Here is a 24661-nt window from a genome sequence, read left to right on the forward strand (position 1 = left end):
TTTTGAGCCTATTTGAATTGGTTGTATTCTATCAACCAATATTTTATTTTTGGTGTGTGTTGTTCTCTCTAAAATTGTGATCTTTGTCTTGCTTAATTCTATATTTTCATTGTTTGATGTATGCATGCACTTATATGATTGAGGCCTTTATTTCATTAAGCTTACATACCCATATGGCCTTACCCTTTCATTATCCTTTGCAAACCAATGTTGAGCCTATTATACCCCTTTGTTCTTTACTTTAGCTCATCACTAACTTTAAGCGGAAAATAATAATGTCCTTAATTTGAATCCTTGGTTAGCTTAGACTAGTGAGAGTGCTCATGAATTAAGTGTGGGGAAAGTGGGTTTGGAAACGTTTGGTTTTGAAAATTAAGTATGTTAAACTTCTTTATGAAAATGTGAAAGAAATGATTAGGACATGTTCATGCATTCAATAATTTAATCATATGAATTGAGAAAAATTAAAAAAAAAAAAGAAAAAAAGGCATATAAAAAAAAGAAAAAAAAAGAAAGAGAAAAAAATAAAGAGAAAAAGAAAAGAAAAAGAGCAAATAAGTAAAAGGGGACAAAATGCCCCAAAGTAAATGGTGAAAGTAATGCATATGTACTGTACTCAAAATTAGGATGCATGAATATGTGGAAAACATTGTTAATGGATAGTTAGGTTTTATACTTTGATTACATGGATTGTCTTAAGTTAGGTGAAAAGTTTAAGTTAATTAAGGATTCAGATTTTAGTCTACTCGGCAAAATACAATCCTACCTTGACCCTAACCCCATTACAACCCTTAAAAGACCTCTTGATATGTGTTTATGCATTAAATTTCTGTTGATTGGTAGAAGAAAAGCAAGCCTTAGAAAGCAAGATTAGTAGAGAATTGAGAGATCAAACCTTAAACACCTGAGCGATTAGAGTGCATACACTTCCGGTGAGGGTTCGATGCTCGATTCTTTGTTCCTGGCTTTCATGAGCTATTTTCTTCTGCAAGTTTACTTGTACTTTATTTTTATGATTTGAATTAGTGAAATCCAGTTCATATTTGTTCTTAAAAGATTTGTTTACTTTTAACCAAGTAGGTAGAAACATTTTGCATGTAGTTGCATTCATATAGATAGGTTGCATTTCATACTTTCCTACTTTCCCCATTCATTCTTTATAGCTTCTCTTGAGCTTAGCATGAGGACATGCTAATGTTTAAGTGTGAGGAGATTGATAAACCACTATTTTATGTTTTATCTTGTGCTCAATTGAGTAGATTTTATCAATCTTTCATACACTTATTCATAGAAATCGCATGTTGTACATTTTCCTTCCTAATTCTGTGATATATGTGAAAACATATTTCCTAGGCCTTTAAACTGTTAATTTTAATTATCCTTTATTACCATTCGATGCCTTGATATGTGTGTTAAGTGATTTCAGGATTTATAGGACAAGAATGACTTAGAGGATGGAAAGGAAGCATGCAAAAGTGGAAGGAATACAAGAAACTGAAGGAACTGCTAAAGCTGTCCAGTATGACCTCTCGGTACTAAATCGACCATAACTTGAGCTACAGAGGTCCAAATGACGCGGTTCCAGTTGCATTGGAAATCTATCATCCGGGACTTCACAACGATATATAATTTGTCATAACTGCCCCGAAGCCAACTGACGCGCACGCGTGGATCACGCGGACGCATGACCTGGCAAAAACCCAATCCACGCTAACGCGTGGACAACGCTCACGCGTGACTTTGCAGCGACCTGTGCGTACCAGAAATCGCTGGGGGCAATTTCTGGGCTATTTTTGACCCAGTTTTCGACCCAGAAAACACATATTAGAGGCTATAAAGTGGGGAAATCCATCCATTTATTCAACAACAATAATTCATACAACTTTCAGATTCACAATTTTAGGTTTTAGATATAGTTTTAGAGAGAGAGAGGTTCTCTCCTCTCACTTAGGTTTTAGAATTAGGATTTCTCTTAGCTTATGGTTATTTCTTCATTCCAGGTTCAATGTTCCACACTTTAATTTTATGTTCTCTTCTACTTTTAATTACTCTAATGCTTTTACTTGTTAATTACTTATGTTGCCAAATTGGCTTATGAATCTTTCCATGTTAGATTTGAATATTCTATTTAATATAATTTGAGGTATTTCAGATTTATGATTGTTTTATTCTATTTATGATGCTTTTAATTTAATTTAGATTTTTCTCCTTTTGGTTTTGGTTAAGTAATTGGTGACACTTGAGTTATCAAACTCAGCAGTTGATTGAGAATTGGAATTCTCGCTGATTGATTTGGATTGCTCTAAAGCTAGTCTTTCCACATGAGTTGACTAAGACTTGAGGATTAAATTGATTGGTCCACTTGACTTTCCTTTATTTAGTAAGGGTTAACTAAGTGGAAGCGATAAACAATTCTCATCACACCTGATAAGGATAACTAGGATGGGATTTCCAGTTCTCATACCTCGCCAAGAGTTTTCTTTATAATTATTAATTTATTTTTCTTGCCATTTAAATTACTTGTTCCCTATTTCAAAAAACCCAAAAATATATCCTTTTCCATAACCAATAATAAATCATACCTCCCTGCAATTCCTTGAGAGACGACCCGAGGTTCAAATACTTCGGTTATAAATTTTATTGGGTTTGCTTAAGTGACAACCAAAACTTTTGTACGAAGGGACTCTCTGTTGGTTTAGAAACTATACTTACAACGCGATTAATTTTGTGAATTTCTCTACTAGCAAAAGTCCTCTCGTCAGTAAGTCAAGCAAGTATAATTGATCTTAATCCATAAGTCCTAGCTAACTTACCAAACTAGTTGATAAAAAGCTAGCGTCAATGGAAACAAGAGTCAACTAACTACCCAAGAATTACCATTAAATGTCGGACATTATTACTCTAGTATCCTAGAAACTCAAACCACAAGCCAAGGTGGGAAAATCTACTCAAAATCTAAGGTTGGCATTTTCACAAACACCTTGTGTGTATAAAAGTAAAACGTGGGAAATTTGCAAAGTAAAATGGAAAACTATAACCAACTATCAACAAAACCAAATATAAATAAGCAATCAAACATAAAGAAAGCATGAAACATTAAATTCACCAATCAAAACTTCAAGAACTCAAAATTGCAATTATAAACAAAGTGCTTGAACCAAAGGAAATGAAAATAAAGACAATGTAATTAAAGAGTACTTACAATTAAAGATGATCAAAATCCAAAATTAAGCTTGCTATAAAATGCTACATGAAAATGGAAAATGAAACCCTAAGAGAACAATGCTACACTAATCCTACTCCTACTCCTAATTACTCTCTAAAACTATCTAAGTGAGCTCTCTTCATATGTGTTGATTCTCCCCTTATATAGCACTTCAATTTAGCAATTCAGCCTTCCAAAATGGGCCAAAAGCTCCCCAAATACACGCAGCACGTGTTTCATTAATGAAATCACGTGTTGGGTCCTGTGCGAACGCACAGATGTGTGCGTCCGCACACTCGGCTAAAAATTAACCTATGCGTACGCACAGGTGCGTGCATATGCACACATGGAAATTCTCGTTTGTGCGCACACACACTATTCTGTGTGTGCTTTTCCTTGTTTTCTTCATGTTTTCTTCCTTGTACATGCTTTCCAACACTTTTGGCTATCTATTCTTGCCTCCAAGGCCTGAAATCACTCACAAACCATATCACGGCATCGAATGACATAAAAGTGGAATTAAAAATCACTAATCTAAGCATTAAAATGCATGTTTTCACATTTAAGATCAAATCAAAGATCAAACACAAAAGTATGCTATTTTGGTGCTTTAAGTGTGAGTTCGTGTGCCAGAATCCATCCAAATTGAGTCAAAATATACCATCAAATATGGACTTATCACTCAGCTTCATCAAAAGAATCATTTTTATTTTCAACAAAAGAAAAACTACTTAAATAACTTCTTAAAATTTTCAGGTAATTTGAGATGTCTTGTTCGTCAGCCATGTAAGGACGTCTTCAAATCACCTCTTACGCTGAGCAGTTCCAACCAGTTGGAGGAGCATCAAGTCTTGGATAACGAAGCTTCACATTTAAACTTTCTAAAGTCAGAAAATAACCTTCACAGTTGTAAGAAGTGAGCACTGTGTCGACATTGAAAGGCTTTAATTTAGGACTATACACCCTAAAATTGACATGCAGTTGTTCGACATACAGATTCGAATCAGCCTTAACCACTTCAGGCTTCCCTTCGTCTGTCCATAAAAGGACATTTTGATGCACAGTGGAAGGTACTGCCCCAACTCCATAGATCCAATCACGCCCCAACAAAGCGTTATAGCTAGTCTTCGATGACACCACCACAAAGACAGTGTTTCAATCAGAAGACCCAACTTTCACCCCAAGGGTAACCAATCCTTTTGCAGGGGTAGAAACTCCACTATAATCGATCACAGAAATATTAGTGGGATTCAAATCATCAAGATGCTTTCCCACCTTCATCAACATTCTTTTCGGCAATAAACTAATTGCCGCCCCTAGATCGACCAAGACTTTGTTAACTTTAATTCTACTCATCACAGCCGTAACATGCAAAGGACGAAGATGAGATTTTTGTTTCTCAGAAGGTCTCTAGAAATAACCTGGCTCATCCTCATATCGAATGAATGAGAAAGCCTCCTCATCATCCACATCATAGTCCTCATTATGGTTTCCCTTATATTCTCCTAAGCACTCAGTCGGAATTATCGAAATGGTACCCACCATTTCATCATCACCCTCTTCGAAGAACTCTTCGTCCAGATCAGCCTTTTTCTCCTTAGCAGCGTCTTGAGTAACTACCATTGCGTTACCTTTATCAAGTTTAACAGGGGATAGAATTTCCTTCGAATATGTCTCCCCGTCAGCAGGGAATACAACCCTTGAATATACAGAAGGAGTTGCCCCCTTGACCTTGTCACCTTGAGACACCTTTGGTAACTGGCATCCATTTCTTTCTCTTCCCCTCTGATTCCCTCTGGCTCGGCCACGGAAATAAGGGTAACGACCTCGAGGAGGTCCGCGATGGCCCCACTGTGGATTGTGTCTATACTGGGCATCCCTGTTTTGGAATTACTGACAATTTCAAATCCACTGCACACCCAGATCTTGAGAACGACTCAAGGGCGCAGCAGCATTTCTTTGAGAGCCTCCAAAACTCTGCCCCTCTACTCTTCAAATTGGATGCTTCTGTCGAGATTGCTCCTTTTTATGAGACAATTCATTTTTCATTCTCTCCTTCTCAAATATTGTTGCAGCTTCAGCATCGAAAACTGCATTACATCAAGGACACAGAGATACACCCCGATCCTTCAGTTTTTGTTGCATCAAGAATTCCAGCAAACCATCTCCCACACTAGAGTAGACTGATCGAACATTAGATTCAAAGTCTCCCAAAGCCACATCAAAGTCAGATGACAAACCAACCATGTTTACGCCGAAATATGGTTTAGCAAAACTGGCTCCACTATCGAAGGGATCAGCATCAACCTTCATCTCTTTCTTTGCATCGTCAAATTTCAATCGACCTTCCATAATCGCCTCTTGTATCAAGTCCCTGAAATGGACACAATTGTTAGTCGAATGACTTGTTGCTTGATGAAACTTACAGTAAGGTTTCCCTTTTAAATCTTTTACCGAAAGCAAAGTTCTGCCTTCAGGTAAAATTAATTGTTTATCTTTAAGCAACACATCGAATATTTGATCCAATTTTGAAATATAAAAACTATATTTCTTTCCACTCTTATGTTTTGAATCACTCGATTTATCACTACTCGAGATTTTCCTAAGTAAGGAACAAACATAAGGCGGTCCTTTTTTAAGTTCAGCAAAATCGACTTCTGCCTCTAAATCAAATTCTTCACCTGCATAATCCATTGCTACATAAGATACTTTTTTCTTTTCGAGAAAAAAATATTTACTTTTCAACTTTCCCTCATCACTCTTATACTTCTCTTTTTCTTTCTTTAGAATTTCAACCTGATGTACTCTTTCAGTCAAATGCGCCAAATCAAATATATGAACATTCAACAACTTCCGACGCATATAAAATCCTAGCCCCATAATTGCTATTTTCACTACTTCACTCTCAGGAAGAGACACATAGCATCGACTCCTAGCATTTTTGAAACGGATCATATAATCACCGATGGTTTCACCATCTTCACGTTTTAAAGCCACTAAATCAGTAACTGCTACGTTCAGTTCTCCCCGATAAAATTGGGCATGGAAAACATTTTCTAACTGTGCCCATATTGTTATCGAATTTGGTCTAAGATTCAAAAACCAAGTAAATGCATTCTTCGTTAACGAAGAAGGAAAAAACTTCATTTTCAAATTTTCATCATTAGCCAAGTTTTCAATCTCGACCAAATATCGAGTAACATGTTCAGTAGTTGATTCCCCAACTTCTCCAGCAAATTTTGTGAATATCTTAGGATTTTTTACTCCTCTTAACACTTCAGCCATTTGAATATTATGAGAAAAGGCTAACACAAAATGGGGCCGATTCATGAATCCTATATTGAATCCAACCCTATTGAGGACATCTTCCACAATTTTTGTGACCTGATAACGTTCACTGACTTGATTAGCACGTAATTGAGCCAATACATCATCAACATTTTGGCCATGAGGAATTAACTGAGGGGTTTCCCTGCCCTTAAGAGCATCATTTTTATTTTGAAACAATTTTCAAAACCCTCATAATTTCCTCCTGCATTTTGCCTTTCACCCTCATCATAATCGACAATTCAAACGATTTGCTCTACTTGTCTTGCAAAACGATCAAATTTTGTCCCATGATCTGCCATCATGGGATTTAGGATTTTGGTCATTTGTTGGGTCAACAAATTGACCAAATCATGATGACTTTCTTCTACATGTTGTCGAAATGCTGCCACTAAATTAGAAGCATTCGATGTAGATCCCACATTGAAATCTCGAGAATACTCGAGATATTGTTGTGGCATTTGAACATTATTCACTCCACCCGCGCCTCCAAATCGAATCGGAGGGGCAAAGCCACTTACTGGTGGCGTATAACCTGAGGGAAGGCCATAAAGAGGCCAACCAGTTGTTACTTAGGGTTGTGCTGGGATTGAATTACCACGTGGGCGAGTATTACGCGCACCATTCCCAGCCTGAATACTGGTAACCACCACACTTTCACTTACTACCACACCTTCCGAACGTGAAGCAACGTCCGAAGACTGTGCAACTACTGGTACATTATTGTTTGTAGATGAACCATCATTAGCATTCGAAACTTCATCCGCCATGTATACAATCCTTCCACTTCTTAATTGCATACACAATGACCACACAAAATCATTTGACACACTTAATTTTAAAACTGTCTCACCGGGCGTGCCAATTTGTTTTGTTGATTTTTAGCAAATCGAAAAGTTGTTCGATATCTAATGGTTTGGGAGCGAAACCTACTCCTCTTTGCGAGTATCAGTTTTTCAAAGTGCATCAAAGACCTTTCTATCAGAAAAAACTTAAGGAAATCTAAAAACAGTAAATAAAGATTTTGAAAATAAATTGACTAAATTTAAAATAATTTGCATTATATTTAAATAAAGCAGTAAAATGCCTTCGATTAGATCAAAGGACTTTTGAAATGGAAAAAATAAAAGTACTGGAATGTAAATTGAATAGAAAATATTAAATGTTGGTTGAAAAATAAACTTGGATGAAAAAGTAAAGTTTGCAGAAAATGTAAATGAAAAAAAAAATAGTGAAAGGAACCCTACAGAAAAGTAACTCGAACGCAGACTCAGAAAGTCGCTGGGATGTGAGTGTATTTGAGTATTTTCTGAAGCAAAGTTCCAACTTCAACCAATCAAATTAAAGTGTAACTCCCACATTCGTTAATCCAATAGTAACGGTCCCGCTTCTTTTGCTGGACAAAAGGTACTCGTTCAAAAGCAACCCTCAGATTCTGAGACCTTCGATTCGACACGTCAATTAGCTTGTTAACTAATCATAACAAAGTTTTACTCGATTTTCTTTGTCAAAAAATTCTCTTTCAATGTATATTTTTCTTCGAAAACATATGTTTGTTGACTCTCGAATGCTCCTTTTTTGAAGTAAATTATTTTCGACTAACAATATGATATGTGTATATATAAGAGGTTTGAAAGTATGCGATCGTATGCGAGTTTTCATTTTTCAACTGGCTAATCAAGTTTGCCATCGAATACAAAATAAATGACTTTACAACTTGTGTTTGTATAAAGCTATCTAATGAACTATGATCTGTTGAATGCTATGCCATGATGATAACTCAGGTTTTAAGATGTCAAAACCACCGCATTTTCTTCATATACATTTAATTATTAGCCACGTTAAGCATCGATATAAACTATTTAATTAATATATTGTCATGGCTCGTGAAAAGCAAGTAAGACTCTCTTTTCTTCTTTATCATCATAGGGGCCAAAAGCCCTAAGTAAGGACACTGTCCGTAAAAGAAAGTACCTTCTCTGTTCCGCTGAAAACTTGCAAGAAGTACAGACATAAAATTTCTATCCATCTGAATATTATCACTTATACTATTTTATACCTTTTCAAAGAGAAGAATGATTATTTTTAACGGTTTAGCCCCGTTTAATTATATATCATTTTAAACAAATAATATTTGTTGTTCCTTTTTAAAGTTAAATTAAATATCTAATTTCTCAAAAAAATTATTATCTGAATATAATTATAAGATATTTTATAAAATATATTTTGTTAGATTTTACGAATATAATACTAAGAATTTGGATTAATAAATAGAAAGCGTATTTCTGAGTTCATCGGTTGGAGGATAATATGGGGAATCCGAACTCTATTTAAGGTTATATTTTTTTAATTGAACGAACGAACTGACTATTCGATCAACCTAAATTAGTTAATATATTTTAATTTTTGTTTATTTAATTATTAGATTGAACTTTAATTTGTAGGCTTTAGGATTGTTTTTTGTTTTAACCTAATAAGAGGTTATAAATACCTCCTTAAATATTATAGTCATAGCATTGAGTGATTAAAGGTGCCAAAATTTTTTTGATTTCGTGATGAAATCATAGTGTGAACAAGTGAGGATTGAGTGAATCCCTCTCTTGTTGGACGGGTAATTTGGTAAAAGGTTGAGGAGTCCTTTCGATTCAATTCCCAAAAACTTCAACCTTTTACCCAATTCTTTGTGCAACAAGAAAAGAACTCACTCAACCTTACTTGTCTACACCACGATTTCATCATAAAATCAAAAAGTACTTTGGCACTTTTAATCTCTCAATGCTACGACTACAATAGCTAAGAGAATATTTATAACCTCTTATTAGGTTAAAACAAAGAAAGTCTTAAAACCCACAAACATAAAGCTCAATTTAGTAATTAAATAAACAAAAATAAAAATATATCAAAATAATAAACTAATAACTTTTAAATAATATTTGATCTGTTCATATTACGAACATTTGAAACACGTATCAGTAAGATTTTGGTACTCGAAAACACATGTATATATTTGTTAGCCGGCAAAAAAATTAAATGAAAATGTGGATCTTTTCCTCATCATAACATATATATATATATATATATATATATATATATATATATATATATATATATATATATATATATATATATATATATATATATATAGGCTTTTTTACTAATATAAGCATGGAAAATTCTTTATTTTTCATAATACGTACGGATGAAAACTCCTCCCTAATTGCGTATGGCCAATTCGCAATCCTCACCCACAAAAATGGAAACAGGCACCATTTCATGTAAGGTGGCCACAAAATGGGTCATGCATCTGACACATGCCATGCCAAGCTCACCAGCCACGAAATAGAGCACTTCAAGACTGATACACACGAAATGATTTAGAATAGTGGATATGTCATGAATTTATTAATATCTGAGAATATGCAACCTATTTATTAATCAACTACAATAATTAAAAAATAAAAAATATCATTTATGTCCAGTAATTTTTTAATTAAAATTAGTTTCACAATAAAATTGATTAACTCAAGATGATAAACCATTAACAACTCTTTTAATGTTATATTTGATTGATTGGTCAATGGTCTTATCGGATGGTGATGGTAATGAGGACTTTGAACCATCCAAAAACTCGACTCATTTCAGAAATTATTGTGTAGGAGAAGCCCCACGTACCACACATTGCTTGTTCAGATTGGCGCAATCTGAACCCGACCACAACAAAATAAATGACGGAGTTTAGTATTCAGTGACACTTGACTGATAAATGTTATTTTTTCAAAGGAAAGTCTTTTTTTTTTCTTCTAAGATTTCAGCTAAATCATAGCATCCAGTTTTCATACTCTTTTTTCTCTTAATCTTTTTTTTTTTCTCTATGTTAGTTACACTTCTAGTCCTACCTAGATCAATCATTTATAATAAAATTATATAATATAATAACATAAATTTGTACTATATAGTATTTTTTATTATCATTGAAAATTTGATTCAAAATAATAAAATTATATAACATAAAATTGTATTATTTAGTATTTTTTCATTATCATTGATGATTTGATTTCAAATAATAAAGTTATACAATGTAATAAAATTATATAATATAATTTCAGTCGTGAAATGAGCCAACTTGTGTGTGTCGCCAGTGAGTTGGCCACTTCGTGTGTGTCAGCTTTGAAGTGCTCCATTTCGTGGTTGGTGAGCTTGACATAGTGTGACACATTTCATGGCCACCTTGTATGAAACGGTGCTTATTTTTATTTGGAGAGTAAGGGTTACGAATTGGCCATGCGCAATTTAGGAAGAATTTTCATCCGTGCGTATTATGAAAAATAAAGAATTTTTCATACATATATAAGTAAAAAAGCCATATATTTATATAGTGATTGGGTCTTAACCATAAAAAATTTAAATTATAAAAAGTCCTATATTATTATCTTATCTTATCTTTATCATCTACATTAATCATTAGATCTTAATATTTAATAATACATCATGACATCTAAAATCTAAAATAAATCACTCAATTATTTTATGAACTTACAAAAATATTAAGTCTAAACGTTCAAGTTATTTTTACAAAAATCAATAGAAGTTCACTATGAAAAATTCCAACATATTTAACTTGAACGTTTAAATGAACAAATCATTTATCTAATTGAACTCTTACGTATTAAAAAATCTAAAAATAGTTCATAATTGTTATGATCTATGTATACGGCTATATGCTATATTTTGCTTTTGTTGTATAGTAATAAGTATGCCTTTGTATGTAGTAACTTCATAGTTGAACAAAAATGTATGTTACTTGTGAGTATCACAATAGTAGTTAATGCATTATAGAGCTTTTTTTTTTTAATTCATTATATAAAAACTAGCCATTTAAAATATCTTTATTCTATCAAACCATATTGAAAAATTGCTATAAAAAATGACATTCTAATGAGAAAATTCCAGGTTGACTTCAAGGACTTGATAAATATAAACCTTCATTTTCACTTGACCTCAAAATTCCACCGCGTGGGCCAGAGATTATTATCAACGAAAGCAAGCAAATACAAGTCAAAGCATGGCCTGCACGAGGCAAGACCACATACATTAACAATAAGTACACACAATAATTGGTAATAAGATGTTATTATCTACTACCAGAAGTGCGGTGATTAGCCACGGAAAAAACTGTAGCTAAAATCAAAAAATTCCGTAGCGATTAAGCTTTAGCAACGAATACATTTCCGTGGCTAACAAGGGCGACGCCTTTTCAGTTAGCCACGGTTTTCGTCCGGTTAGCCACAGTTTTATGATCCGTGGAGACATCTGAATAGCCACGGTTTTTACGTTATTGGCCACACTCTAAACCGTGGCTAAATGACAACAGTGTAACCAATAAGTATAGTTTTGCCACAATTTTTTTGTGGCTAATATTGGTAAGCTGGGCTTTTTTGCCACATTTTTTCTGTGGCTAATATTGGTAAGCTGGGCTTTTTTGCCACATTTTTTCTGTGGCTAAACATTGTTGGGTTATTTAGCCACGGTTTTTTCGTGGCTAATCATAAAAGATAAATTAAAAAAAATATATATATAAAATAAAGATGCTACTTAGAACAAAATTATATTATACAAAATTAAAAAGATTAGCCATATCCATATAAGTAATATTTTTAGTAATAAAAATATGAAATTTAAGTAACAGTGTTGAAAAGCAAATATCTTGAACTAAATGAGTTTAAACTATTACAAAATTAAGTATCAGAATGTATCATTATTAGATCTCTAACGTCTTCATTGGAATACCTGCAAAAACATTCAAATAAGATTGTGTTATCTCTTAATTCATGAAAAAAAAGTCCCAAGACATTATTTAAAATAATATTTTAATGTAGTTAAAAAAAAAGTAGGAATGCATATCCAATAATGTTGAGTTTTCATTTTCACAACATAAAACATCTTATTGAACTCGTCATCAATCAATATATATATTGCTAGACTTGATATCCTGGTGAACAACTTTCAATTCAATTGCTTCATGCAAGTAAATAAGCAAGCCTGTCAAGAATAAAGATAAAATAGAGAGTGATATTAATGATATTTTTTCATATTAAAACTTAACTATAGTATTATTTAACGAGACAAACGAATATTATTAGCGAGATATTGGATTGCAATCAAAACCATTTAGAGAAAAAGAACTTAAAGTAAAAATAAAAATGTGTTAGAAATTACTAAGGTCAATATTTTAAAGTAGAAAGTTGAGCTTACCAGGTAACTATCGAATAAAATTTTCATGCGGACCTCCCAGGTAAGTGTCCCTTGTTCCATGGTAGCATGCATCCATTACTCTAAGTTACCATTATTCACATATTCATCCATTAGCAGCTTAAATATTGAAACAAACTCTAAAGCAAAAATGCTATTGATAATACAAAGAAATAGATAATTAGATACTATGTACTCGGAAATTGTGAGAGCACAGATAATAACTTAAAGAAGTGCAACTTTATTCAACGTTGGTATCAGGACCTTTAACACTGTCTTCTACTTAGTTCAAATTTATCCATATTCATATAAGTTTCAATAATTACAAAGCTACAAAGCTAAATTAAAAGTTGAACAATTTAAAAGAAAACACAAACTTGCATGGAGATCCCAGCATCGACAAGAGACAAAGTTGCAGTATTGATACACGCAGATCTAGTTCCTACACAGGAATATTGGGGAAGAATTAGTGAATGGTAAAAAAAAAATAGTCTTTTAAATACAAAAAAAAAGTAAAGATCCAAGAGAATATTAGATAAACATAAAAAAGGGCTGCTTAGGGTTCCTTCCATTCTTCTTTGTAATTCAGGATTGCCCTGTAAAATCTTGATTTTCGCTATTTTGGGACCTTCTTTGGTGACTTAACGCTGAATTTACTAAGAATACAGAGAAACTGAACAATAGTTTGAACCTGTGAGGGAGTTCTTCCAATTTTCTAGTGAGTGGACTTGACTTTGGTGCTAAGTGAAAATTACTTTTAAGTTTTCCGCCCAAAATTTCACTTGTAAAAGTTCATTTGAATTTATTTCAGTCAAGTAATTGAGATTTTTAATTTAAATTAATAGTTAACTATAAAAAATATATAAATTATAATATATACCATATTTCAAAGACGGTACATACTAATTACTGTTTCAAAAATAAACTTACGTTAATTTATGTTTGGATATTTTTTTTACTAAATTGATAAAAAGATAATAAAAAAATAAAATTTAGGAAAACTAATGCATATTGTAAATTAGAGAAAAAAAAAATGTACTCTTTTTTATCATGAATTTTATATATACTTTTAACATTCATTCTCAATTAATTAAAGCAATAAGTATGTACTCTTTTTATACTATTTCAACTAATGCATCTTCTAGTCACCAAGAAAAAAATTAATGCATCTTCGATTACTCAATGCTGAATTTACTAAAGATACGGAGAAACTGAACAATAGTCTGAACATGTGAGAGAGTTCTTCCGATTTTCTAGTGAGTGGGCTTTACTTTGGTGCTAAGTGAAAGTTATTTTTTTCCGCCCAAAATTTTATTTGTATATTATAAACGTTCATTTGAATTTATTTCAGTCAAGTAATTAAAATTTTTAATTTAAATTAACAGTTAACTATAATAAAAAAATATAAAATTATAATTATATATCATATTTCAAAGACGGTACATACTAATTAGGATTATGGATTTTGACTCGTATTTAAAAAAATAAAAAAAGATTGCCGGAGAAAAAAATATTAAAATTTTATAACTATTTCAAAAATAAACCTACGTTAATTTATGTCGGATATTTTTTTATTAAATTAATAAAAAAATAAAAAAAATAAAATTTAGGAAAATTAATACATATTGTGAATTAGGAACAAAAAAAATGTACTCTTTTTATTATGAATTTTATATTTTTATCATTCATTCTCAATTAATTAGAGTTATAAGTATGTACTCTTTTTATATTATTCCAACTAATGCATATCTTATCAATTGAAAATGGTTGGGAAGGAGAGAAAAAAAAAATCATCGACAAACTAGATAAGTCTGCACCCTTAAAAATTGAAATTTATTATTAAAGTTTAAATTTGGAAAAAATAGGAACTGCCTATAAAATTTTTGAAAGAGATGAAAAAAAATACTAGAAGCGCGTAATTTAAAAATAGACATCGTTTGATTTCGCTACGGTGAGCATTGGATCTGTGGTAATTGAGAGAGTCCAATTCAAAACGTTGCAAGTAATTACGACGATCATGAAAATTTGCCACTGCTTCTTGTTCGTAAGTATTTTCCCGTGGTAAACTACCGTGTTTCTGGTAGTTATACGTCAATCATATTAGATATACGCTATTAAAACAGTGCAATAAGATATTTTTTAAAAATTATCATCATTTAATCTTTAAAAAAAACTAAAAAATAAGTAATTTTTCATAAAAAATAAATAATTTTTTTATAAAATATATATTTAAATTAATTAAATAATATTATTTAAATAAAAAAATTGACTAAAAACTAAAATTTTAAAAAATAAATAATATTTTTTATTAAAATTAGTTATTAATATAAAATATACATTAAAAATAAATTAAATTATATATATATTTATACATAAATATATGATAATTAATTTTAATATATAAATATATTTTTATAACTATATTATTTGATTTTTTTGTTTGAAAAAAAAAAGATTTTTTAGTCAACAGTAAAGACTTTTATTTCAAAATTAAACCTATTAACATCTTGAATGGCAATGGTCTGTGTTAAAATGAAATTTTCAAACTTTTCAGTTGACGAAATAAATGAATTTGATAAGATAATTTAAGAGACTACAATCTCGTTTAATTATTTTAATTCGGTTCATATATACCAAATTGTTGCAATATGAATGTTCAATCAAATGAATTTAGACAGTACAAAATATTAACTGCAAATAGTGTTTAATTTTTTAAGGATAAATTTTACATTAATATAATTTAAAAAAAGACTCTTAGATAAGTACAAATAAAATATAATTTGTGATAATACATATTCAGTTACAGTAATAAAATACTCTTTTTTTTTTATACATTACTAATAATTTTTTTCTTTCTTTTTACATTACTTCATATAAATATATGAATTATTTTTATTGATTAGTTAATTATACTAATACTAAAATCTTCTATTTACACATTTTTATTTTATATTTAGTATATCTTTTTTATTTATTTTACAACACAAATATCTTTATTTTAAAAAATAAATATTTATTTTGATATTTGATCATTTGTTCAAACAGCAAAATATCCTAATCATTCTAAACTCCCACATTAATCTCTCCACTCATCAAATTAAAGTTATTAGTCAAGTTAACCTCTTTAACCGGTTGCAAAATAGTAATCAACTAATCTGTTAAATATGGGTGCTATGTAGAAATAGTTTTAAAAAATAAAGACTAACAAGTCTATCCACAATAATTAAAAGATTTTTTATTTAAATAAATAAAACAGAAACCAATTTTATTGGATTTTCCTAAAACAAATTTTTAAATGTATTTATCCTCTTCTTAATATTATGTAAATCATTCTTGACAGGAATTATAGCATATGTTAAACATGGCATCTTAGAACGATTTATTTATATATTGCCTAATTCAAAATAGCCATAAATCGTGCCACCATAGTTACAACTTGAGTATAAATCGTGCCATCCTAGTAGAATTTATGTGATATTAGGCTAAAGCTCAAAGGCCTGCTACGATTAATGTGCATTTAGAACCATAACAATTCCGGTGCGATTTACGTTATCTTTGCAAAACCTAATAGACCTGCCACGACATGAATCGTAGTAACTCTGAGAAGCCTAGAACGGTTTATGGCTAGATATAAGAAGTCTATAAATAAACGAGTATGGCGTAAACAAATCATACGTGAAGCTTTTGTGAGTTTAGGGAGAGATGACTGAGAGTATTTTTCTGTTAATTCATCATCGAAAAAAATTGATGAATATACAAGTGAAGGTGTTGTGTTCTCTAGTAAAAAGCAGATAGGTGTGTTTGTAAATCCGTCAACCATTTTGATGGAATTACATAGTAGTATATTACAGAAGGTAGAAAAGTGTGGCAAAAAACGTGTGAAGCAATTATTTTTTTCGTATTCCTATATCACTGAGGCAAGGTTATGTTAAGTTTGAAAAGTACGAGATGCTGGGCGATGACGACATGCGAGTTATATTCCACAGTCAAGCAAGATTTTTCGACTTGGGCTCTATGGAGTTGTTTGCCAGAATGGTTGATGTAGATGGTAGTTCTAGTGGATCCGCTCCGAATCCGCCAACTGGCGTCATAGAAGGGAGTTCCACTGCCATTCCAGCTGATTAACCGGTGACTCCCTTTGTTTCATCCCCCATCATTTGCGGCTGATTTGCCGATTCCGGAAGATGACTTGGGTGATGAGCGTAGCTTCGGACAGCTCGTAGTTGCAATGGGAGTAGCACCTGTGGTCAGTGATGGATCCAGAAAATTTTATCAATGGGAAAAATATATATAGTATAATAATAATTTTATAATTATACTATAGGATTATAAAATATGATTATTCCTCAAATTATTTAACTAACAAATTAAAATAATAAAATAATTTACAATAGTAAATAATTTAAAATTCCATTCTTCTGGGTTTCATATTTTAAAAAGATTGAATAATCTTTTCATTGTCAATACAATTAAATGTCTCTCTTTCTATATATGTCACTAAACAATCATTTAAAAATTCATCTCCCATACGGTTGCGAAGCCGACTCTTTATGATGTTCATAGCCGAAAAAGTTCTTTCAACTGATGCAGTTGCTACAGGCAAAACTAAAGCTAACTTCAAAAGAAGAAACACTAATGGATAAACAATATTTTTTCGAATCTCAACCAATTTCTAAGAAAGAGCACCAATCCCATTTAAGTTTGAGAATTGATCATCAGAACGCACATCTAATATGAAATTCTCAAGTTGGCTATCAAGTGCCAAAAGTTGAGTAGAAGAAAATTCTAATGGATAGAATTGAGCTAACTGGATCAACTTCTCCTTATCAAATATAAGAAATGAGTGTCTTGGATTTAGACAAGCTATACAAAGAAGCAATTCAATATTCACCTCTGTAAAACGATTGTTGAGTTCTTGAAGTTGTCTATCAACTACTTGATAGAATATTTCAACTTGAAAATGATGCAAATTTGAGATCTTTTGAGCTTTGCGTCTTGATCTTCCTTGTGACACAAATATATCATCCATTTTTGGAACGGTAATATTATGTTTGTCACAAAACAATGAGACTTCATCAAGTAAACTGTAAAAGAGACTAACCATCATCTCTTATAGTTTACAACCGTTGCTTAGACACTTTAACAAATGCTATAGCATTTACAATGTCTTGATCATTCTTTTGTAATGCTTGAGATAATTCATTAGTAACTCCCAAGATATTTTTCATCAAGTGCAAGTTGAAAATGAATTCAAAGGATTGAATGACATTCAATAAATGACATGCTTTAGCTCTTTGTTCTGAATTATTTCCATCTTCCTCAACATATTCAAGAACATTGACCACGGAAGGAAACAAAGAAATTAATCGAAGTATAGTTCCATAGTGTGAACCCCATCTAGTATCTCTAGCTCTTTTCAAAGCTATTTCTTGATTCAAACCACATCCACTAGAAATTTCTCCACTTTGTAATGCTTTAATTGTCTTAGTCATTTGACTATCACGAAGCATATCTCTTTGTTTACACGAAACTCCAATAACATTGCACAAATTGGTTAATAAATTAAAAAGCAAAGCAATTTCAACTTATTTTTTTGCAACCGTTACAAGAGCTAAACTGAAGTTGGTGGGCAAAGCAATGTACATAGAAAGCATAAGAATTTTCTTTCAATATCAAAGTTTTCAAACCATTAAATTCTCCTTGCATATTACTTGCACCATCATATCTTTGGTCACGTACTCTTGATAAACTTAAATTATATGTTTCTAATAATAACTCCAATGCTAATTTTAGAGATAAAGCATTAGTATTAGAAACATGAACAAGACCAAGAAAATACTCCCTAACTTGCCCTTCTTTATTCACATACCTTAAACAAACTGACATTTGCTCCTTAATAGAAATATCGCGAGCTTCATCAACCAAAACAGCAAACAATTCATCCCCAAGATCATTTACAATAGCTTTTGTCGTTTCACTTGCAGCCGCTCTTACAATATCTTTTTGAATTGAGAAAGCTCTTAGTTTAAGATTTCCACGAGCAATTTTAAAAGCACGATCAATTTCTTCATTATGTTGTGCAAGAAAGTTTAGAAGTTCTAAAAAATTTCCTTGATTAACAGAATCATATATCTCATCATTACCACAAAAGGCCAATCCGTGTCGCAAAAGAAATATAATACAATCAATTGTGGCTGTCAAGTGAATTTGATAATTATTTTTAGCCTGCTCATATTGTTTTTCAATAGCAGCACTAATATGTTGTTTTGGCTTCATAAGTACTTTACATTTTCTCCAAGCTTGATTATGAGTACTATCATGAATCCCAACATGAGTTTGTAATCTCTCCTTTTTTTTTTCAATTTGAAAAGCCAGTGGTTACAAAAGTATCGCCACCTTCATTCTCAGGTTTCATAAGATAACAACAAAGACAAAAAATAACATCTTTTGATATAATATACTCTAACCAATTGCCAGAATCATCAAACCAACTAGGATTAAATCTTCAAAAAGAAGAACCACAAGCAGTTTGCGAAAAATCATGAGTCCTTGATTGACAAGGACCTTTTTGTAAATATGCACATCTAACTTTGTCTCTGTCATTCGGATGATAACTTGAAATCTTTCGTCGTTGTCCTGGATCTGCTATAAGACTCTCTACTTCAAATTCTAAAAATCTCTTCTTGTTAGAAGAGGTCGATGAATTATTTTGGGATCCAATCTCCAATGATGAAGTTCTTTTGAAATATTTCTCCATTACTAATAGAATAAAATTATAAACCTAAATTAATTAATTAATAAAATTAATTTACAATTCTTATTGAGAAGTTCAGTATAAAATTATAAATAAAAAATTGATCCATTAACAACAGCAGCAAGCTAGCAACTAATAATATCCCAAATTTCTAATTCAAAATAACTCAATACACAAAAATAATTAACAAACAAATTAATGAAACTAAAGTATCAATTACATCAGAAAAAATTCAATCACAAATTCACAATTTCTAAACCAACTATATCAAATTATCATTTATCAAACAATGAAACAAATGAGCAAAAAATGAATGAAGCAACTAAGTGAATTAAGTATATGAACTATGTGCTAACTATTGATTATTATTGAGTCACATAAAAATATAATACTCCAACAGAAACTTGAATCTCAATTAACATCATAAGTTTGGTTAGTTGCTCATAATTTCTTGTTTCAACTTAACAAGAAAACCAACAGTCCAACACAATACCACCTGACCTAAGACCTATTGATTCTTATTCAATCACAAACCATTCCTTTATTCTAAATTCCCATTCGGCCTTTTTCCACCCCAAAAGCTTATTTATTTATAATATACATATGCTATAATTAATTGGTTACAGGATAGACTTGAGAATTTTTTGTTGTTTACCACTCTTGATAAGTTGATAGGTTGATTTGGGTTCCCAATCATGTACCAAGAGGCAAACTAAACTCCAGGAAGATGACCCAGTAGGCAGTAGCGGTGTGGCGCCAGCGGCAATAGAGAAGAGGATTGTAGAATAAAAAAAAAGAACCAGTCAACCAGAACTCCAGAAGTCCAGAAGAAATTGATGTTTGTTGAAGAAGAAGGCAGAACTGCAGAATCAGATGCCGAATTGCTGAGTGCCAAAGGAAGAAACACAGAAGAGGAACACAGTGGCAGATCTACACAAATCATAAGCAGTGACGGAAAAGAAGGTAGAACCTGAGAAGTGAGAACCACTAGACGCGGTGTGGCGGCAATGCAAGGAGAAACCGACGGAGGATGGAGCCACGCGGGAGAATCGCGGAGATACAAGGAGTCGCGGAGTCGCGGAGAGCATAAACGCGGAGTGAGTCGAGTGACAGCCTGATAGGGAGCTAGTGACACTGCCACACAGCCCACACTGGTGGAGTCACAGAGCGGCAGAAACGTGGAGTAGCGCTGTAGCGGTCTGGCGGCAGTAATTCTGGGACTTGGAGGTTGGAGGGCAGAGGCTGGAGTAGTTAGGAATTTGGAGAGAAAGGGAGAAGAAGAACAGTTTAGGGATTTGGGGCTTTGGGCTAGGACTGGGGGCAAAAGTAATTATATAATGGGGGCAATCTTGACATTTCACTAAGAACTACTCTCTATTATTTGAAATTTGACTGGGGGCAGTTGCCCCCACTGGCTTATGCATAAATCCGTCCCTGCCTGTGGTAGACAGTTCACTAGCATTCATGGAGATAAGAGAGAGAGATCCATTATTGGTGATGAAAGCGATGGCGAGGAAGACACCTCCTCCTCCGTCGTGGGCTGTCTTCCGCCGAAACCTTCTCTCCCAAAGCTTCCCCTAAGGTCGAAAATGGTGACTCCTCTTCCTCTACTTTACTCGCAACAATGCATTGAGGTAATGAGGTTCCACTCCCTCAATAACTCGTTCCATCCTCCTTAGGATTAGTATTAACAACATAAATCGTGCCAACCTATTTTGTGTTAGGAAAGACCATGTGAATCGTGCCAGGCTGGAGAGGGTCTTCTTAACTCATAAATCGTGGCACCCTATTGAAGGTTGGCCAAAATTCATGTGAAACTTATGAAATGGGATGATTTATGCTTTATTGTTAACCTTGGGGACCTAGCATAATTTATGCCTTCTTCCGCTAAGTCATCTATGCATAAATCGCCTAGGATAAAATGATTCATATATTATATAACCCTACATATCCTAGGACGATTTACATAATATTAATAACAGGGTAATTACGTTTTAGAATTCGTTTAAAGAGAATCTAATAATTTTAGCTTCCATAAGATTTACTTAAGTAAAAAATTCATAATTAAAAATTTCTCTCTATTTCCCTTTATTTTTTACTACTACCTTCTTTTAATGATATCATGCATTAAAAAAAAACACATTAAATATCTGCAATAAAAGATAAAACTAAAATTTTATTTAGTATAAGATTTAGGTAACATGTTTGCAATCAAAGTAACTTGAGGTAGCGATGACATGAACACGGAGACACATGTTTGCTGTTTAGTTTGGTGAGACATATATTTTTGAATAATACGGGAGGATACGAATAGATATAAAGATACTAAATTTGTGTATCTCCAATTTAGTGAAATACTGAGATACAATTTGTGAGATACTAATTTTTTTATTTTTTTATTCTTATTTAATTTTTATATTTTTAAAATTTGTTCTTTTATCTCCTCAAACATTTTTTAATGAAGGATTATTCAATTTTTTATAAATATTTGTGTATTTTGTTTATTATTTTTGTCAAATATAATACATAAACACAAATATTTTATATCTTTGTCTTCATATTTGTGTCTTTGTGTCTATGTCTCATCCTATGCCGCAATCAAACGAAACCTAATCTACCCATGTACATGGATATAAGTAGGACGCTATGTAAAATTCAATAATGCGAGTTAAGAGTATGTAGACAAACATAAACATATAGAATAATGTGTTGAACATCACAAACCTGCTTAGGCTTATAACTTCTATGACCTTGGGTACTGCTACCTTGCATATGGCAGAACCAACAAAGCCACTCCCTCCTAAGACAATCTACAAACAAAGACATTTAATCTAAGTAATAATGCTTCAGCTAAGGAAAGTTTAGCAATAATTAACAACAAAAAAGTTGGCAAAACACACACTGCCTCATAAGAACATAGATAATCAATTAATGATATTGGAAAAAGTTGGCAAAAGGCACTCTACATCATAAGTCATAATATAGACTAATACAAACTCCATAGTAATTAAGGAAAGTTTAGCAATTAACAAAAAAAAGGGATTTATTAAAGCATCATCAAATGCTCAGACAGTCCAATCCACCAATTCATTACAAAACCCTCTTAAACCCTTGGATAAAACATTAAAAATTATCCAATAATGAGAGAAAATAAAATGCTTAATCCAAATGAGGGGACAAAATAATGACCAATAATGAATACCAGTAAACCCCATGAATTAACTGCAAGGCTTTCTTTTTTTTTTTAATCCATGACATTATTAATGGAAGAAAGTAATAAAGAATGAAGAGAGAAAAAAAAAAGAGAGAGTTTAATTATTTTAAAGGAATTTATTAATTTTTATTTTAAAAATTAATTTTACGTGACAACCATACTTAAACATCAGTTGGTTATTGTTTTGCAACTAATTAAAGGGGATAGCCGATAAATTTGATGGATAAGTCCAATATGATATTTTAAAGTAATTAAAAGTACTTTATTCTTTGATCAAATAATAAGAGATCAAAATGAATATTTACTCTATTTAAAAAAAAAAAAAAAAAAAAAAAAAAAAACAAAATACAGATTACAATATATACATATACATATTCATCACTATTCTTGCTCTTACTTTACATGACATATACATAAACACAAGGAAAACGTGCGTGTTCCCTACATGATCAAAATTAAAAGAGCGTAAGAGGCCAATCCAAACATTTGGATTTTGTTTGGGTTATCTAAATAAATAAACATTATATATATTGAAGTGAGAAAATAAGAGAGATTTTTAATAACTGATTCTTTCCCCCTCAATTTACATGTATGCACAACCCAGACAATTAAACCTCAAAGGACGAATGAGATTACGACACGTGTAATTCAAACGGATGTCACGCGCGCACGCGATCCTCATCGCCAGCTGTTTGCAGTTTGGACATTTGCTGAGTTAGTTGAGGCAGTTGCAAACTGCGTTGCGAAGTGCTTCTCCAGAACCCCATTCCGTTAAACTGGGCCCACATTTCTTCTTCCATATCATCCTTCTCCGCCGCCGATTTCCTATTCACCTCCTCCGCCACCAGGTGCTCCTCCAGCAGCGTCAGCCCTTCCTTCTTCTCATTCTCTGGCGCCATCACGCCGACGCCGCCGTTTTGCTTGCTCTGCATCTGCGTCCTCTTCTTCTTCTGCATGCGCTGCCGGTCTCTCTTCATCATCGCCTTCTTCACCAGCCCCGCCGGCAACTTGTACGTCGCCAGAACCAGCAGGTCCATAACGGCGCACGGCAAGCAGCAGAACACCGCCGCGCACTCTGCCGTCGCACCGCCGGCAACCTCGCTCGTTCGCCGTCGAATTTTGGTTGGCTTAGGAGGCATAGGTGGCGGAGGTGGAACGCTTCTGCGATTCGCCGGAATTCCCTTCTCTTTCTTTTTTGTCCCCATTGAAGCAACAGAGAGGAGAAGAAAGAGAGAGAGGAAGAAAAAGCGAAGAAGAGAGACAAAGAGAAGGAAACCTGTGACGGAGGGGGAAACTGAGTTTTTGTCACCGGCGGGGATCCATTCCGGTTTGTTTTTTTATTTTTTATTTCATGAGGTTTTCCGGGAAAATGTTTTGGGAAGAGTTAAAAGGAAAATTGAGATTTGAGAAAAGAGAAAGGAATGGATGGGTGAGCTTGAAAGAAGGGATGTGATAGAGTGAATGTTGCTGTTATTACTATTATTAGATTTGTGTTCTGGCTTTTTTATCTTAGTTTTATTATCCAAGGGTCTTTGCCTCTTTTGGTTGGGGTACATTGTGTTAATGTGCTGTTCCATTTGGGTCTCACATATGCAAAGATGCTGGAATCACATCACAGACTTACTTATATTGTTGGGGGTTACAGACTTACAGTGCTGAATGCACGACAGCACGAGAGATGCTTCTGCTAACCACTTCCTCAATTTGGCCATGTATGAACGACATACATAGCATTTTGGCATTCTTATCTATAACAAGTAACAATGCAATGATGTATCAATTCAAACTAATTCTGGCCAATACACACATTAAAGTTTAAACGTTCAAACACCACCCTAGTGTCTGACACATTTAACCCACCAAACAAAATATAAATGCATGTCTTACGGGATTACATAAATTTTTATTAACT

General features: G+C 32.7%; 1 protein-coding gene across 1 annotated transcript; it reads right to left on the reverse strand.

The window, feature by feature from the left end:
• Positions 1-17898: 17898 nt before the first annotated feature.
• Positions 17899-19057, reverse strand: LOC112769491 (uncharacterized). The gene is made up of 2 exons (XM_029294865.1): positions 18651-19057; positions 17899-18295 (listed from the first exon to the last, which is right to left on the reverse strand). Exons 1-2 carry the CDS (start codon positions 19055-19057, stop codon positions 17899-17901), a joined length of 804 nt encoding a protein of 267 aa, XP_029150698.1.
• Positions 19058-24661: the final 5604 nt, after the last annotated feature.

Source organism: Arachis hypogaea, chromosome 18, assembly GCF_003086295.3.
Source record: "Arachis hypogaea cultivar Tifrunner chromosome 18, arahy.Tifrunner.gnm2.J5K5, whole genome shotgun sequence".
NCBI lineage: Eukaryota > Viridiplantae > Streptophyta > Magnoliopsida > Fabales > Fabaceae > Arachis > Arachis hypogaea.

Excerpts from the sequence above, each read along its gene's own strand:
- LOC112769491 (XM_029294865.1), bottom strand. The coding sequence starts at position 19,057 with ATGAAGCCAAAACAACATATTAGTGCTGCTATTGAAAAACAATATGAG. Across the intron at positions 18,296-18,650 it reads CAAATGTCAGTTTGTTTAAG|AGATATGCTTCGTGATAGTC; the intron begins GTATGTGAATAA and ends GTGTAAACAAAG.